The sequence below is a fragment of the Callithrix jacchus genome, chromosome 9, assembly GCF_049354715.1.
Source record: "Callithrix jacchus isolate 240 chromosome 9, calJac240_pri, whole genome shotgun sequence".
NCBI classification, from domain to species: Eukaryota; Metazoa; Chordata; class Mammalia; order Primates; family Cebidae; genus Callithrix; species Callithrix jacchus.
The window spans coordinates 97,475,272-97,493,982 of NC_133510.1; the positions used below are offsets into that span (position 1 = coordinate 97,475,272).

Genomic DNA, 18,711 nt, shown 5'->3' on the forward strand with positions numbered 1-18,711 from the left:
CGTAACAAGTATCACACATATGGAATTAGTACATTCCTGAGAATATACCAAAAAAGTAAATTACCATTCAATTAACCTTATTTCTTCATTGGTTCTCATTATAATAAAAGTGTACAGTATGAGGAAAGTGTGGATCTCTGGGCTTAAATAAACTAACATGTAAGAATGTTGCACCCTTTCAAAAAAACAGCTAGATTTAAAAAATGTATATGTTAGTGTAAGTCAAACAAATTCAAGAGATAAAAGGTTATTTTAATATTTAGTACAGCATCTTAACATCTAATTAAATATTACAATGATAGTTCAACTCAATGCACCAACCTGAAGAATACATGCAGCAACATCTCTACGGACTAACCAGAAACACAAGCAACTCCCTGGAGTGTTCTCATCCTGCTTCCTAATAGTACTCTACGAAAGCTGCTGGCAGTCTGAATACTCAACAAGAAACTCAGGCAACAGAGCAGAAAGATACAGGAGACACTAACAGGAAATTAGATAACAAGGAAAGCATGTTTCCTAAAATAATACCCAGCTCACCATAAATCTTTAGTTGAAAACCTTCTAAGCCGGTTTGTAAACCAAGAAGATGGGTTTCATGATTTTACTACAGATTTTGCTATGATTTAAAAAAAAAAAAACAACTTTTATCAAACTTGATCACTTATCTTGGGTCTGAAGAATTTGTTTATTTACAAAAATTAAATCTACTCCCAAACCATAATGGCTTGCTACCAGGAAAGTACTGGAAAGATCATATTATCAAACCAGTAAGCCATTACAAAAGAGGATTCTACAGCTGTTTTGAGCAATGACCACATCACTTGACTATAGCTCTCCAAAGGGGCCCATTTTGAAGGGGACAATAATCATTTGTATGTATAAGGCCAGGTATATTTGTTAAATAAGGTAACATATATAAAATGTCTAGCAAGTGTCTAACATACTTTTTTATTTGGGAGACACAGTCTCATTCTATCACCAGGCTGGAGTGCAGTGGCGCAATCCTGGCTCACTGCAACTTCCATTTTTCAGTTTCAAGCAATTCTCCTGCCTCAGCCTCCCGAGTAGCTGGGACTACAGGCATGCACCACCACACCCAGCTAATTTTTTTGTATTTTTAGTAGAGATGGGGTTTCACCATGTTGGCCAGGATGGTCTCGATCTAGTGACCTTGTGATCTGCCCACCTTGGCCTCCCAAAGTGCTGGGATTACAGGCATGAGCCACCGTGCCTGGCCTAATATACTTATTACCTGCAGTCTTATCCTGTCCCCTTTATTAAGCATTCAGTCATATTACATCAACACCTCACCAAAGGAGATTAATCTCAACCTGAAGTAAAACTGTAACAGATTTTTATTTTTATGAAGTGGCACGAAACTCATTCTCTCATTCAACAAATATTAATTGAGCACCTACTGTATACCAAAATCTGTTCTAGGAACTTGGAATATAACAATTAACAAAACAGGTAAAGGTTCCTCCTCTCATGCAACTTCCATTCTAGAGGTGGTAAAACAGAAAATAAACACAATAAATAAGTAAATTATATAGCATAGAAGGTATGTACCAGAAAAAAAATTAAAAATAGAGCAAGATAAGGGGGATCTAAAGGTCTAAGCAATAATGGGAAAGGCAGGTTGCAATATTAAATAGGTAGATGGAAGCAGTCAAAGTAGGCCCCATTGAGAAAATGACATTTTAGCAAAGACTTAGAAGAGATGAAGTTAGCCGCGACATATCTGGAGGGAGAGTATTCAAGGCAAAAGAGATGCACCAGTTCGGCTGGAGGCAGTTGCTCACGCCTATAATCCCATCATTTTGGGAGGCCAAGGCAGGCAGATCACTTGAGGTCAGGAGTTCGAAATCAGTCGGGCTTACACGGTGAAACCCCATTTCTCCTAAAAATACAAAAATTAGCCAGGCATGGTGGTGCGCCTGCAATTCCAGCTACTCAGGAGGCTGAGGCAGGAGAATCTCTTGAACTCGGAAGGCAGAGGTTGCAGTGAGCCAAGACTGCACCACTGCACTCCAGGCTGGGCAACAGAGCCAGACTCTGTCTCAAAATTATTTTAAAAATAAAAAATAAAAGCAAAAAAGAAATGCACCAATTCTGGAGTGCGAAAGAAATATCAGTAAGCCAATGTGAAAAAAGGAAAAGAGATCAGAGAAGTAATAGGAGTCCAATCCTGTGAAGCCTTAGAGGCCACTGCAATGACTGAGTAAAAAGGGAAACTACTGCAGGGTTTTGGGTTAGGGAAAAGATGCTTTTCATCGAGACTTTGATCCCAAGGGATAAATGCATAGTAAACAACATAAGTTTCTTACTTCATCCAGAGTCCGAAAACGTTCTCTCATTGGAGTTTCTAATTCTTGTTGTATTTGGGCTCTTAGCAATTCCAATTTTTGTGGAGTTAATATCTAGTACGTAGAGAAATGCAAACAATTCCAAATATAAAATCATATTAAAATCAGTAATTCTCCATATTTCAAAGCCTCTCTTCTAATTATGACAATGGAATTCATGAAAGTTTTCACAATACAGTTATTTTTACAGTTATCACTATACAAATAGAATCAGCATTTGAAATAATACTTTAAGAATCTCAATTTCAGGCTCTCAGAGATGTCAAAAATTCCATTAACATGAAGTGAAGACAGTTACAGATTATTGCTATTGTTAGGAATAACTATGTTAGCAGCTAAGGCTATCATGTTGTAAACAATGGCTGATAGTCCAGTTATTTTACAAAGCAGGCAAAATAAAGGTGTAACAATGTTATACCAAAAAGAACTGTTCAGACTTATTTTCAGTTAGAAGAGGCTCATTTTTACTCTCACACTGAACCTAATTTAGGCTTCTCTTTGTCACACTTTCTTATAGAACTCATAATTTAATAAATAAATAAATAAATATTTATTTATGTAAGTCTCATATGGGAAGACACAGTCTTTAGTCACCATTGTATGCCCAATACCTACCACCAATGTCTGGCACATAGGAACCACTCAATTACTATTTCATGAATGAATGAAGAAAAAAATCTAAAAGCTTGTATTTATATTAATTTCTATAAAAATCATAATGTTCTATTTTATAATAGTCCCAATATTATATTCACAATATTACATTTTACTGAATGAGAGCTTACTATAAAGCATTGTACAATGCACTGTAACCTACATACCATCCTGTTTTAAGCACTTTACATGCATTAATTAATTCCTACGACAATCCCACAATGTAGCTACACTGAGGCCTACAGGGTGTTCAAATAACTTTATAAAGATCACAAAAACTCACATGATGCACATATCTCCCCATAAAAATTTCAAACTCTGGTATTAAAAATAACTCATACATACAAATAACTATAAAAGTAGGAAATACAGGCTTACCAGACAGGTAAAAAAGAGAAAACATATTTAGAATAGAAAGAATGACACATCAAAAGAATGGGAAAACTAAAACTTACATAGAACCCAAACTCAAGCCAATTAACATTTTAATTTACCTGGGTGTCAGAGACTGTATGAGAGAAAAGGGATTCTCAAAGGTGAATTAAAGCCATTTTGAATGGGACCACATTGAGTACTACAGAAAATTTAAAATTGTGGGTCCCTACATTCACACTGGTAGAAATCTCTAAACACCGTAACATTTCCAAATGCTACCTTGGTAGGGCTACACCCTGGCTGGGAAAAAAAGGAAAACAGGTCACAACCAGAGTGAAAAGTTCCTGAATACCAGGTTCAGACTCTTATTATTTTTTCAGTATTCAATAGGATTTACTTTGAAAATTTATTTGGGTTTAAAATTAATATATATAATTACATAAATAAAACAGTTCAAACAAAGCAAAACATTAAAAAGTCTTCTTACTTCAGTAATTCAATTTCCTTCTATTAAAGCAATCATTGTTAATGACTTATGTCCCCTTCTAAAACAATCTATAGATACACAAGCGTATATATCAGCTTTGATTTTTACAGAAAAAGGATATTGTACATATATGTTTCTATACCTTATTTATTGAAGGTTTTTAAGCTTAAGAGTGATACTATGATATCTATATTTCACAAAGAAGCAAGATGAATCAAAAGCTTTAGTGAATGAAGCCAAAGAAACTAGATAGGAAGCTCATGTCATAATCTGGTTTATGGTATCAAGTCTGGGTGACAGTATCAAGAGTCCAAACTAAGATAAGGGAGCAATTAAAACGAAGAGATTAATAGGTAAAGCTTTCTTGGTTCCTGTTTCAAAAGATCTAACTTCAAAAATAAGGAAGCAAAATCATGGGAAAATTAAGAAAATCTAAACAAAGATGGAATAGTAAAAGGTATTAAGGAATAAATATTTTAAATACAGTAAAGGTATTATGGTTATGCTTTTAAGAGAGGCTGCACTGGTTTGTTATAGAGATGTACACTCAATTATTTGTTGAAATAATATGAAAACAATCCAGAGACATTGAGGAAAAAAGTGGGGGTGGGTGGGAGAAAGTAGTAGATAAAACAAGTCTGGCTTAGAGAGAATAATTATTGATGCTGGATGACAGGTATGTAGGGATGTGTTGCATGTTTGAGATTTCCAAAACTGAAAGTAAAAAGCCTTCTACTTTCAGCCAAGATAGCTTAAGTGTCCAGATTCACTCTCCTGCCTGAAATAAACAAAAGAACAGACAAAAATTAAACAGTATGCAAGACACTGGACATAAGAAAGTAAAAGACAGATCTCTGAGAGGCACAAAACATAGAAGATGAGCTTTGAGAATTTTCAGGACATGGCACAGGAAAGGATACTCACACAGTCATGATGCACTTCCTGAGGAGGAGATAGAAATGAGCATCCAGGGACACTAGAGTGGTTAGAGTCCTAGGACCGGGTAGCAGAGAAAAGAGGACAGAGAAAAAGAACTAAGAAAATCTACAAAAGGCTGGATGCGGTGGCCCGCACCTGTAATCCCAGCATTTTGGGAGGCCAAGGTGGGCGGATCATGAGGTCAGGAGATCAAGACCATCCTGATCAACATGATGAAACCCCATCTCTACTAAAAATACAAACGTTAGCTAGGTATGGTGGCATGTGCCTATAATCTCAGCTACTCGGGAGGCTGAGGCAGAATTGCAGAGATTACAGTGAGCCAAGATCGCACCACTGCACTCCAGCCTGGCAACAGAGTAAGACAGTCAAAAAAAAAAAAAAAAAAAGGAAAAAGAAAACCTACAAAAAGTCTTGGCTCATTCAGAAGAGTATTGATTAGCACGTGTCCAAGGAAACTCCCTACAGCTAGTCAAAGAAACACTTGAAAAGATTAGAAGGATGAATACGCAGAGCTCACAAAGCTAAGAATAGTTTCTGTTCCCAAAAATCAGATTAAAATCCTTCATTTCATAACGAAGTTGTTATAATACCCAGGAGAGTCTTGCCTCAATGGTGGGAAATAATTAGCACTACACTAAATACTACTCTGCTCCTATCTAAATCCTAAAAGCAAGACTCAAAAACATAAAACTGTTTCCAAGTAATTTAACTGTGTCCAAAAATAAAGCTCAACAACATTTATCAAAATACAAAAATATTGGGAGGTGGAGATTGCAGTGGGCTGAGATCGCTCCACTGCACTCCAGCCTGGGCAACAAGAGCAAAACTCCAAAAAAAAAAAAAAATCCAGCATGTTAAAAACAAAGTTCACAGTATCTAACATCCAATAAAAATTTACTAGGCATACAAAGAATCATGAGAGAGAGAGAGAGAGAGAGAGAGAGAGTGTGTGTGTGTGTGTGTGTGTGTGTGTAGGAATAAGCTTAAAACAGGCCCAGAAAGGACACAGATGTCATTAAAACTTTATTGTATAGTAATTATAACTAAATTCCATATGTTCAAAAAACTAAAGAAAAGACCAAACATGTTAGGTAAAGATAAGGAAGATATAAAAAGATCAAAATTGAATTTCCAGAGATGAAAACTACAATTTATGAGATGAAAATTACACTGCCTGGAATTGACAGCAGGTTAGATACCGCAGAAGACAAAATCAATGAATCTGAAAACATGGCAACAGAAACTAACCAAAAGGAAGCCCAGAGACAAAAATACTAAAATTAAATAAACAAACAACATCACCAAGCTATGGGAGAACTTCAGTGGTCTACTATTAGAACGTAATTAAGAGTCTCCAAAGGAGGTGAAAGAGGAGGCAGAAAATATTTTTCGAAGTAATTTCCAAAAATGTTCTAAGTTTGATATAAACTGTAAACCCAGAGACCTACAGAACTCAATAAACCCCAAGCACTACAGATATAAAGAAAACTGCAAAGTATGACAATAAAATTGCTTAAAACCAGCAATAAAGAGAACAGCAGCCAAAAAACCAGACACAGTGCATTACAAAGAACAAAGATAACCTGTGCTCACTACCCTGTAGAGTGATGCAGCTGCACAATATCCAAGCGGCTCCTAATACTACATGTTCAGTTACACCATAGATGCCTCTTGGAAACAGTGCTTTAAATCCTGTAATGGTGTGCACCTCACCATTGGTCTGTGCCACCTAATAGCATACAACAGTTTAAGGGTCTTCTGATCTGAGACCTCTGACAAAGGATCTTTTTTTTTTTGAGATGGAGTCTCGCTCTACCGCCTAGGCTGGAGTGCAACGGTGTGATCTCTGCTCACTGCAACCTCCACCTCCCAGGTTCAAGCAATTCTCCCACCTCAGCCCCCAGGCTGGAGTGCAGTGGCATGATCTCGACTCACTGCAATCCCTGCCTCCAGGTTCAAGCAATTCTTGTGCCTCACCCTCCCCAGTAGCTGGGACAGCAGACATGCGCCACCACCCCCTGCATGTATGTTTTTAATAGAGACAGGGTTTCACCATGTTTGCCAGGCTGGTCAGATGCAAAACTCCTGACCTCAGGGGATCCATACACCTAAGCCTCCCAAAGTTCTGGGATTACAGGCATGAGCCATTGCACCCAGCAGTGTCTTAGACTTATAAAGGAATATTGTCACTACTTGTCTCCAAAGAAACTAACAAGAATGCTTTGTCATACAACAGTCTAGTGTCATTCATTACCTGTTTTAAAATCTATAAAAACAAATCTTTAACACTGCAGCACTTGCCATTTAACAATCTAAAACAGACCAGTCTTTTACGAAGAATACTTTAAGAAGGCAAATATTGCTGTGCCAAAAATTCTTCATTAATGACTGAAACTGAGTATTATATTTGAGTATTATATCTGAGCTTCCCAGCAGCCAAAACAAAATGGGAAACTGTATACTGGGTTATACAGTTTTCATTAGCACAAAAAGAGCATATTAATCATTGGTAATTTTCATTTTGTTTTATTAGAATATATCAAACGATCCCCCATATTTAAAAAGGTTTTGCTAAAATGGTACATAGTAACACAATAACAACTACATATACTGACCATTTACTAGATCAAAGCACTATACTTATACTTTTTTTTTTTTTTTTTAAAGACTCAGGGTCTCTCACTGTTGCACAGGGTAAAGTGTGGTGGTGTAATCACGGCTCCCTGAAGCCTCAAACTCCTAAGCTTAAACAAGTTTCCTGTCTTAGCCTCTTTAGTAGATGGGACTACAGGTGCATGCCACTATGTCAAGCTAATTTATTTTATTTTTTAGAGACAGAGTCTCACTATGTTACCTAGACTGGTCTCAAACTCCTAGTCTCAAGTGATCCTCCTGTCTCTGCCTCCCAAAGTGCTCAAGGTGGGAGCCACCACGCTTGGCCTGAACTAACACTTTCTATGCATTGCCTCACTTCATCCTTACAGTCAACCTTTGAGCTAAGCACTATTATCATTCCCATTCACTACTGATGTAGAAATGTTCTTTAAATGAGTATCTCCCCTTTTCCTATAAAAGCCAAATAGATGACATTAAATCTTAGAAAAGGCATGTTTGTAGGCAGACTAGATAATGTATGTATATTTTTAAAATAATCATCTTTCATAAACCTTCACTGAAATATTTCTTGATCTTAGTTGAATTTACTTAACTTTCTAAGCTTACAATTTGCACAAATAGCAAGCATCCATTAAACAAATAGCTAAATTGTTTTAAAATATGTGTTTACATGTATATGTTTCTTTAGCTTATTTTTGCCAAATAAATATCACATAGAAACTAGATACATTTATCTTAAAAAACAGAAGGCTTACTAGATAAATTATATTTGTGAGCAAACATATGGGAGGTTTGCACATGGAGGAGCATCCAAAGTTACCAACAGGGAGGCTACAGGGTGGATGACTTCATTTTAATATGAGAGAAATGTTTAACATACTTTAATCCATAAATACAATTGGATCACTTTAAAAGTTCACTAGGTTCTCTATCACTGAAAGCACTGAAGCAGAGAATGAAGAGAGTCCTGTCTGAAAGATGTTCTAAAAAGGATCCTGCTTAGGACAGTATATTAGTTTCCTAGGTTGCCATAATAAAATACCAGAAACTACATGGCTTTAAATAACAGAATTTTGTTCTTTCACGGTTTTGGAGGCTATTAAACTGAAATCAAGGTGTTGACAGCCCTTGCTCCCTTACATGTTAGCTAATATTCTAAAATATTTGAAAGAAGATTAAATTGTACCACTTGGAGATACAGCAAAGTAATCATTAAGGATATTGACAGAAATCACCAAATTCACCAAAACTATTTACTTCCACTATATCTGACTACTTTCATACTAACTCAAATGTATTTTCTCACCTGCAGTTTCATTTCTTCTAAGTCTTTAGTTTTCTCTACTAATTCTTCTCTTAGTTCTTGAAGCAGCAACTGAAGTTTTTCCTGGTGAATTTGCTTTTCATTTAACAGGTGCTTGAGTTCATTTTGTAACTTTACATATTCATTCTGCAACCTAATTTTTAAAAATAGAATTCAATTTTGAGTAAATCCTTTCTTTCTAACTGCATGACTTTATGTAAAGTCAGTCAACACTACAGAAAAACAAGACCAGTATCACACATTCCTTTAAACCTACAAATATCTTTTCTTTACAGAGTTTAATTTAATTAACACTGTAGCTTTGGGATGCAATTTTACCTTGGTGGGAGATGGGGACCACATTTAGTCATCTGGATACATTTAATTGAACATGTCTTACCACTTTCAGAATAAGACTTATAAATTTATAATCCACTTGATACCATATTTAGTTTGGAACAAAATAACTTCGAAGTGAAAATTTTACTATATTAAAAAAGTTTTAAACATATACATTGCAAAATAAGAAAGTTACACTATATTCTATGGCAAACATTCAGCCAAGATAATTCCAATAACGTTTTTAAACCAAACCCCCACTTCTAGATTTAAGTAATTTACCTTGTGTGTTCGGCTTTCAGAGTCTGGTAATTAGCTTTATGATGCTCACATCGTAACCTTTCATCAATTAACATTTTCTGGAACTCCAACTGAGAACCTGTCAATCCACTGTCTCCACCAGGAGGCAAATTATTGGGAAAAGTGTCCATATCGGTAAATGTGCTGACAACCATGTAAAAATAAGTTTCGGCTTTCTTATTATTTTAGTTTTCTGTCCAAGAGTATCTCCCACTCCTTTCTTGCTAAGGTAGAATCTCAGGAGGCCAAATTATACCTGCACAGAGAAATAAACATAGTTTGCAATCAGTAAACATAAGCTTCCTTTAGTGATATTTTTGTCACTTTTATTATTCTCCTTATCTTTTTTATTATTTTTTTTGAGAAGGAGTCTCACTCTGTTGCCCAGGCTGGAGTGCAATGGTGCCATCTCAGCTCACTGCAACCTCCACCTCCAGGATTCAAGCGATTATCCTGCCTCAATTTCCTGAGTAGCCAGGATTACAGGTGCCTACCACCATGCCTGGCTAATTTTTTATTTTTAGTGGAGATGGGGGTCACCATGCTGGCCAGGCTGGTCTCGAAATCCTGACCTCAGGTGATCCACCCACCTTGGCCTCTCAAAGTGTTGGTGCCCAACCCCTTATTTTTATTACAAAGCCTAATTTTCAGATTTTAATTGTTCATAAAACAAAATGCAAATATAAAGCTGAATCGCACCTTGAAAATTTTTCACTTCCATGCAGCTTCTGTGACTATCAAAATCACATCTTCAAGTATTCACCTAGTTCCACTAGAACCATAGATTCTTCCCATTTAGGTAGTTTTTTTTTCCTCATTTCCTTTTTCCTTTGACCTTCCTAGATTCCACTCCGCCTCCCACCATCATTCCACCTTTCCACACTTGGCCTGTCACTGTCATGTTCCTTTTTTTCCTTCATCTCTCCATCCCTTCTACCAAAAGTGTCCAGTTGCTATCACTCTGCTTGGTTCTATCCACTTCATAAGCTTTCCAGTGGCTCACCTGTTAGCCTTCCACTCTTCCTTCATAATGAGAATATTACATTTCTTTCCTTTTTTAAAATAATTCTTAAGAATATCACAGGGTTACCTCATTCATCTCCTGATTATCTCTCTAGCCCTTCATACGCTCTTCCAGCAACACTGATCAATTTTTAGTTCTCATGCTGGCTCCTAACCCTCGCCTATGCAATTCTTTATGTTTAAAATATTCTCCTTTAGACTTTCATTTACCTGGAAATGCATGCATTCAACTCCAGTCCACTTTTGACATCTTGCATAGCTATCTCTCTGTGTAGGAACACTGGTTTGTATGTCCTCCCTACGTCTTTGCAGTCCTACAGACCTCTCTCTCAGATGACTTATCACTATATTGTTTTATTTATTTATTTATTTTAATATATATTTTATTGTGTTTTAGGTTTTGGGGTACATGTGAAGAACATACAAGATTGTTGCATAGGTACATACATGACAATGTGGTTTGCTGCCTTCCTCCCCATCACCTATATGTGACACTTCTCCCCATGTTATCCCTCCCCAATTCCCCACCCCCCACTGTTCCTCCTCTACTTCCCCCCAACAGACCCCAGTGTATGATGCTCCCCTCCCTGTGTCCATGTGTTCTCATTGCTCAACACCCGCCTATGAGTGAGAACATGCAGTGTTTGATTTTCTGTTCTTGCGTCAGTTTGCTCACTATGTCTTTTGATTGGGGCATTTAGCCCATTTACATTTAGGGTTAATATTGTTATGTGTGAATTTGATCCTGCTATTTTGACACTAGCTGGTTTTGCCTGTTAGTTGATGCAGTTTCTTCATTGTGTCGATGCTCTTCACCATTTGGTGCATTTTTGGAGCAGCTGGTACTGGTTGTTCCTTTCTGTTTAGTGCTTCTTTCAGGAACTCTTATAAAGCAGGCCTTGTGGTGATGAAATCTCTGAGTAATTGCTTGTTCATAAAGGATTTTATTTCTCCTTCACTTAGGAAACTTAGTTTGGCTGGATATGAAATCCTAGGTTGAAAGTTCTTTTCTTTAAGGATATTGAATATTGCCCCCCACTCTCTTCTGGCTTGTAGAGGTTCTACTGAGAGATCCACTGTGAGTCTGATGGGCTTCCCTTTGTGGGTAACCAACCTTTCTCTCTTGCTGCCCTTAGCATTTTATCCTTCATTTCAACCCAGGTGAATCTGACAATTAAGTGCCTTGGGGTTGCTATTCTTGAGGAACATATTTGTGGTCTTATCTGTATCTCCTGGACTTGAATATTGGCCTGCCTTGCTAGGTTGGGGAAGTTTTCCTGGATATTCTGAAGAGTGTGTTCCAGCTTGGATTCATTCTCTCTGCCACATTCAGGTACACCTATCAAATGTACATTAGGTCTTTTCACATAATCCCATATTTCTTGGAGGCTTTGTTTGTTTCCTTTCACTCTTTCTTCTCTAATCTTGCCTTCTCGTTTTATTTCACTGAGTTGATCTTCGACCTCTGATATCCTTTCTTCTGCTTGGTCAATTTGGCTGTTGAAACCTGTGTAAGTTTTGCGAAGTTCTCATGTTGTGTTTTTCAGTTCCATCAATTCATTTATGTTCTTCTCTAAGCTGTTTATTCTCGTTAGCAATTCGTCAAACCTTTTTTCAAGGTTCTTAGTTTCTTTGCATTGGGATAGAACATGTTCTTTTAGCTCAGAGAAGTTTATTATTATCCACCTTCTGAAGCCTGTTTCTGTCAATTCATCAGACTCATTCTCCATCCAGCCTTGTTCCCTAGTTGGTGAGGAGTTGTGATCCCTTGGAGGAGGAGAGGTGTTCTGGTTTTGGGTGTTTTCATTCTTTTTGCGCTGGTTTGCTTCCATCTTTGTGGATTTATTTACCTGTGGTCTTTGTAGTGAGTGACTTTCAGATGGGGTCTCTGAGTGGATATCCTGTTCGTTGATGATGAAGTTATTTCTTTCCGTTTCTTAGTTTTCCTTCTAACAGTCAGGCCCCTCTGCTGTAGGATTGCTAGAGGTCCACTCCAGACCCTGCTTGCCTGGGGCTCACCTGCAGTGGCTGCAGAACAGTGAGGGTTGCTGCCAGTTTCTTGTTCTGTTATCTTCATCCCAGAGGATACCTGCCAGATGTCAGTCTGAGCTCTCCTTTATGAGATGACTCTTTGGCTATACAGGGGTCAGGGAGCTACTTGAGAAGACAGTCTGTCCTTTATAGGAGCTCAAGTGCTAAGGTGTGAGCTCTGTTGCTCCATTCAGAGCTGCTGGGCAGGTATGTTTAAGTCTGCTGCGGCAGAACTCATAACAGCCTTTTTTTCCCCAGGTGCTCTGTCCCAGGAAGTTAAGGCTTTATTTATAAGTTTCTGTCGTGCTGCCGCCTTTTTTCAGGGATGCCCTGCCCTGCGAGGAGGCAGCCTAGTCACAGTCTGCCAGCAGAAGCATTGCTGATCTGCTGTGGGCTCCGCCCAGCTGCTGTATAAACTTCCCGGCAGTCCTGTTTATAGGTGTATAGTTAGAACCGCCTCAGCAATGGCAGACTGCCTTAGCAATGGTGGACTACCTCAGTAGTAGTGGACTGCCTTGGTAATGGTGGACGCCCCTCCCCAACAGAGCTGGACTACCCCAGGTTCAGCTGTCCTTGCTGTGAAACTCTCAATCCAGAGCATTTCAGATTGCTGGTATTTCTGGGGGTGGGACTGGCTGTGCTCCCTGCCTTACACCTCCTTTTTTTTTTTTTTTTTTTTTTTTTTCAGTTGAACAGGCAACTCTGTCTCCCAAGCATTCCAGTCACCAGTTGAAACAGTGTCTGGATTTGCGTGAGTTCTTGTGCAGAGACCTGCTGCGCTGGCTGTGCACTGGGGGCTCGTGGCACTTTTTTGCCTGGGAATCTCCTGGCTCCCTGTTTCAGTCCCCTTTTTTTCAGTTGAATAGGCGACTCTTGTCTCCCAGGCGTTCCAGTTGCCAGTTGAAAAGGCACCCGGATTTGTGTGAGATTCTGTGCAGAGACCCGCTGTGCTGGCTGTGCTGGAGGCACTTTTCCACCCAGGAATCTCCTGGCCTGGTTTCCTTTTTCAGTCCCCTTTTCATCAGCTGAATGGGCGACTCTGTCTCCCCGGCGTTCCAGTCACCTGTTGAAAAGGCGCCTGGATTTGTGTGAGATTTTGTGTGAAGACCTGCTGCGCCAGCTGCAACAGCTGCGCTGGAGACTCATGACACTTTTTCACCCAGGAATCTCCTGGTCTGGCTCCCTATTTCAGTCCCCTTTTTATCAGTTTAACAGGCAACTCTGTCTCTCAGGCGCTCCAGTCACCAGCTGAAACGGAGCCTAGACCCCTGTGAGTTTTTTGAGTGGAGAGCCGCGCTGGAGATCAGTGGCGCTCCTCCGTCCGGGAATCTCCTGGTCTGTGGGCAATAAAAATCCGTCTGGAAATGCGGCAACCACTCACCCTCCACGCACTCGCTGGGAGCTGCAATCCAGAGCTGCTCCTACTCGACCATCTTGGATCCCCTCACTCCTATTTAGGTAGTCTTAAATTTACAAACAAGAGTCATGTTTCCTGAAGCTACTGCAGTAAGCTTCAAGTGTATATCCTGGTACAAAATTCATATTCCCTAATCAGGGTAAAACTCATTGGAACTTCGGAACTGGCTGGGGAGAAAAAAGGTGACCTACAGCACATAACTATGTCTATGATTAATGCTTTGAAGGGTCTTTTATTTGACACAAGGCAAGCTGCACCCAGCCTGCAGATTCTGATGATAAGTTAGTAAACACATAAATACTGATCAACTCCTGTATTATACACTGCATTAAGAACAGAAAACTAAATCATCTCACCTATCTCCAAAAGCACTGACCCAGTATTATGAAAGTCACTGTTTATTTCATCTAGAAGTAAAAAAAAAAAATGAGGTTTTAAAGTGTTCTTATAACTAAGAACAAAAATTTTAATTAAAATAGTTCTGTCTCCTTTAACTTCATTACTCTTTCTCTAGTCCCCATTGTACACACATTATTTTTCCTGATAGAATCTTCCTTAGTCATGGGTCATTATAAATCACTTCTTACAACAAAAAAATATATTTGCCCTATGCAAATCAACCATTAAATTACTGTCTTGCTTGAATTATAACATCTCTGACAAATTAGTGTGATATCTATGTATTACTTAAGACAACTTTTAAACTCTAATTGCAGTTGCTTTGGTTTCCTCTGAAATTATATTTTAATAGAGGGGGGGAAAGACCCTCAAGAACACTATACTCCTTACTCAGGTTAAACATGCACTGGGATTCAACCTTTATAAATACAGAGTGCGCTATCTGTAGCAACTACCACAAAATTATCCTGCCAAAAATATACCTATGCCAAAGAATTAATGAACTGCATCATAAAACTGGCATGAAATTCTTATTCTACTGTGGGTAAAATGCCACTAAATACAATCTCATGCTCTAGAGAAATTTTTCATGAATCAACTGATGTGGCAAACTTCACTGCCTCATTTTAAGAAATTGCTACAGCCATCCCAACCGTCAGCAACCACTACTTTAAATAGTAGCCATCAGCAGAAAGTCCAGACCCCTCCACCCACTAATACATGACTCACTGAAGGCTCAGGTGATCAACAGCATTTTTTAGTTATAAAGTACTAATTAAAGTATCTACATCTTAAGATACAATTATATTGTAAACTTAACAGACTACCGTACAGTGTAAACATAACTTTTCTATGCACTGGGAAACCAGAAAATTCATGTGACTTGATTTATTGTAGTAGTAATCCAAGTAAGTTAAATGTAAATTTAGGTTTACTCTTGGCTTCTCAAGCTTTATAGGAAGAAAAAATATTTGGGGTTTAATAGATATGTTTGGCTTCACATTAAAATTCTATGAAAAAATACGTCTTTAAAAATTATAAAACGTCTATCTATAAAATGTTGGTATGTGACAGCTCAAAATTGCCTACTTTCTAGGTTTTCACTAAAGGTTAAGATTACTAAGAGTTAACTAAAAATTAAGATTACTAAGAGTTAAAATTCTAGTTAATACATAGAATTCTGAAAGCAACATGTACAAGAAAAAAATAAAATTTGGTTTTGGTAAAAAAAATTGTTTAAAAAAACATGTTTTTGGCCGGGCATGGTGGCTCCTGCCTGTAATACTAGCACTTTGGGAGGCTGAGGTGGGTGGAACACCTGAGGTCAGGAGTTCAAGACCAGCCTGGCCATCATGGTGAAACCCGATTTTTAAATAAATAAATAAATAAAATCATGTTTTTATTTTAAAAGTAATTTGTCTCATTCACAGGTTATTGAAAGACTTTCAAAATATAAATTTGGAAAAACAAAAACAAGACAGAAAGGAACAAATAAAAAACAGATGCAAAAAACTATCAGAATGTATTTTTGGTAAAGGAGAATGACAGTAATTTTTGCATAAAATAAATCTTAGGTGGTTGAAATGATAGAAAAAAAGAGAAGTAAATTTTTGTCCTAAAGTAAAATGATTGTTTCAATATAAAAAAGAGAAATGTAAGACAAAATTAAAGGATTGAGCAAGTTGTAGAAGGTCTGAGCAAACTATGAAAGGTTTGTGAGATGAATCTTATGAAATGAATTTTATTTGTGAACCAATTGGCTAAAATGAAAAGTAAATTGTCTTAAAATTTACCTCTGATAGCAAAAGTACACTGATACAAAACTAGAATGTGATCTTTTCTGTTAAAACAAGATTTTCTGGAAGAATGGATTGCTTTCAATGAAAATACTATAAAGGTAGATTTTAAAACCAAAAAAAAAAAACCCACTATTTAAAATGAAGAGAGAAATTAATAATAATAAAGGTTAAATACACCAGAAAGATGTGACGATTTTAAATTTATACACACTTACTATGGCCATTAAATATGTAAAGCAGAAGCTGTCAAAACTATAAGGAGAAAGAGACAAATTCACAATGATAGAAGAATTTCACTACTATTCTTGGTAACTAATGGGACAAGTAGATTTTTTAAAATAATCAATAAGAACACAGGTAATTTAAACACAATTAACCATGTTGACTTAACTGACATATGGAAGATTTTACCCATAACTATAGAGTACAAACTCCTCACAAGTATACACATAACATTTATAAATACTGACCACATACCAGGTGTTTAAAAAAATACACTTCTAAATAACTTATGAATCAAATAAAAAGTCAAAATAGAAATTCAAAAATATGTAGTACTAAATGAAAATTGATACTCCAGTTTAAAACTTATGGAATAAAGGTTTCTACTTTAAGGAAGATGGAACAGATATATATTTTCCTTTTATAGTTATTAATACAACTAAGAGTCCTGGACTTAGGTGTACAACAAACATAAGACTCTAATGAAAACTAGAAGGCAGACCAGCTATGGACCTGGGAATGCAAGGAGAAATATAATGGTGAGTTTAGTTCCCTGGGCTTTCTTTTTCATACACCTCAGACACTAAAGAAACTGGTAACTCAGAATTGAAGAAACTGACAACCACTAAACACCAATTAATTCAGACAAGTAAGTCTTGAACAAAAGCCTACTCTCTAGCTAAAAGAACAAAAAGAGGGAGCCTAGTAAGATAATATATAGACAATTACAATCTATAATCTATTCAAATACTACAAAAAAAAAAAAAAAAAAAAAACCTGTAGGTCCACTGCCATCCACACAAGGAAAGGCCAGATGGAAGCCAAGCTAGGTTATAATAAAATAGCCTAATACTGGGCCAAGATGGTACACAAGACGACTGACTAGAAAATAGGAACTTTCATTGTTTCCACTGTTTGCTGAACCATAATAAAGCTCAATGATCCTGCAATGTCAGAGGAGACAACATGGAAAACCTGAACCCACCAACAGTAACAAAGAGGTCCCCTCACCCCACTGAAGTGTTGTCACAGAAGGCCTAGTGGAGAGTTAGGCCAGGAACAACCACCCCAACAGTAATGAGGTTACCCTCTCCAGGGAATCAATGAAGATCACATTGGGAGCCAGAACTACAGCTACCTGGCAATAACAAAGACCCCTCCTGCAATCCCCCTGCCAAAAAAAAAAACAAAGGTGTCAACAAAAGCCAATTTAAAAACTTGAACTTGCTAGGCACTATGGCTTGTGCCTGTATATCCCAGCCACTCAGAAGGCGAGGTGGGAGGACTGCTTGACACCAAGAGTTCGAGACCACCCTGGGCAACACAGTGAGACCTTAACTCAAAAAAAAAAAAAAAGTCATTAGCTGGGCATGGTGGCATGTGTCTATCTGCCCAGCTTCTTGGGAGGCTAGAAGGATTGCTTAAGCCCAGAGGTTCAAACCTGCAATGAGCTGCGATATGCCACCACACTCTAGCACAGGCAATTGAGCAAGACCCTCACCTCTTAAAAAAAAACAAACATATAAAAAACTTGTACTTCCATCCCCACCTGACAAAAACAAGGTAGCATGCCCCTTTTCCTCTACTGGAAGTGTCAGAAAAGGCCAGCTAAAACAAAAGGTTTAGATAGACTCCACAGTATCACAATATCCCAAATGTCCCAGTTTTGATAGAAAATCACTGGTCAGACAGGAATGGTGGCTTATGCCTGTAATCCCAACACTCTGGGAGGCCAAGGCTGGTGGATCACTTGGTATCAGGAGTTCGAGACCAGCCTGGTCAACATGGAAAAACCCCATCTCTACTAAAAATACAAAAATTTGCCAGGGGTGGTGGTGCATGCCTGTAATCTCAGCTACTCTGGAGGCTGAGGCAGGAGAATCGCTTGAACCCAGGAAGCAGAGGTTGTAGTGAGCTGAGATTGCACCACTACACTCCCACCTGGGCGACAGGGGGAGACTCCAACTCAAAAATAAATAAATATAAAAAAGGAAAACCACTGGTCATATCAAGAAGAAAGATTTGAAACTGAATGAAATAAGGTAACAGAAGTCAACACTATGATGACAGAGATGTTATGGTTATCTGACAGACTTTAAAGCAATGATGATAAAAATGTTTAAACAAAGAATCGCAAACAAGCTTGAAATAAACAAAAAGAGGGTCACAGCAAAGAAATACAAGTCTCAAAAAAGAAAGTAAAAAGAAGAACTAAGTGGAAATTTTAAAACTGAAAAATACAGGTTGGACCTGGTGGCTCATACCTGTAATCCTAGCACTTTGAGAGGCCAAGGCAGGTGGATCACTTTAGGCCAGGAGTTCGAGATCAGCCTGGCCAACATAGTGAAACCCCATCTCTACTAAAAATACAAAAATTAGCCAGGCATGGTAGCATGCGCCTATAGTCCAGCTACTCAGGAGGCTGATGCAGGAGA

At 37.9% G+C, this 18,711-nt stretch overlaps 1 protein-coding gene across 8 annotated transcripts in view; it reads right to left on the bottom strand.

The window, feature by feature from the left end:
• The window catches only part of CEP83 (centrosomal protein 83), a 183,263-nt gene that overhangs the window by 108,040 nt on the left and 56,512 nt on the right, over nucleotides 1–18,711 (bottom strand). For 5 of the 8 annotated variants that reach the window (XR_013522025.1, XM_035257301.3, XM_035257305.3 and 2 more), the window contains 3 exons: nucleotides 9,368–9,641; nucleotides 8,750–8,900; nucleotides 2,331–2,423 (listed from right to left, as the gene is read on the bottom strand). Coding sequence is in view for 7 of the 8 variants with exons in the window: in XM_035257301.3 (XP_035113192.2) it covers nucleotides 2,331–2,423; nucleotides 8,750–8,900; nucleotides 9,368–9,540 (417 nt within the window). In the remaining variant the exon portion in view is untranslated. Of the gene's footprint in view, nucleotides 1–540; nucleotides 2,426–8,749; nucleotides 8,901–9,367; nucleotides 9,642–14,212; nucleotides 14,264–18,711 lie in introns of those variants that run through there. The other 3 variants (XM_035257302.3, XM_078337078.1, XM_035257307.2) reach the window with 2 other exon arrangements.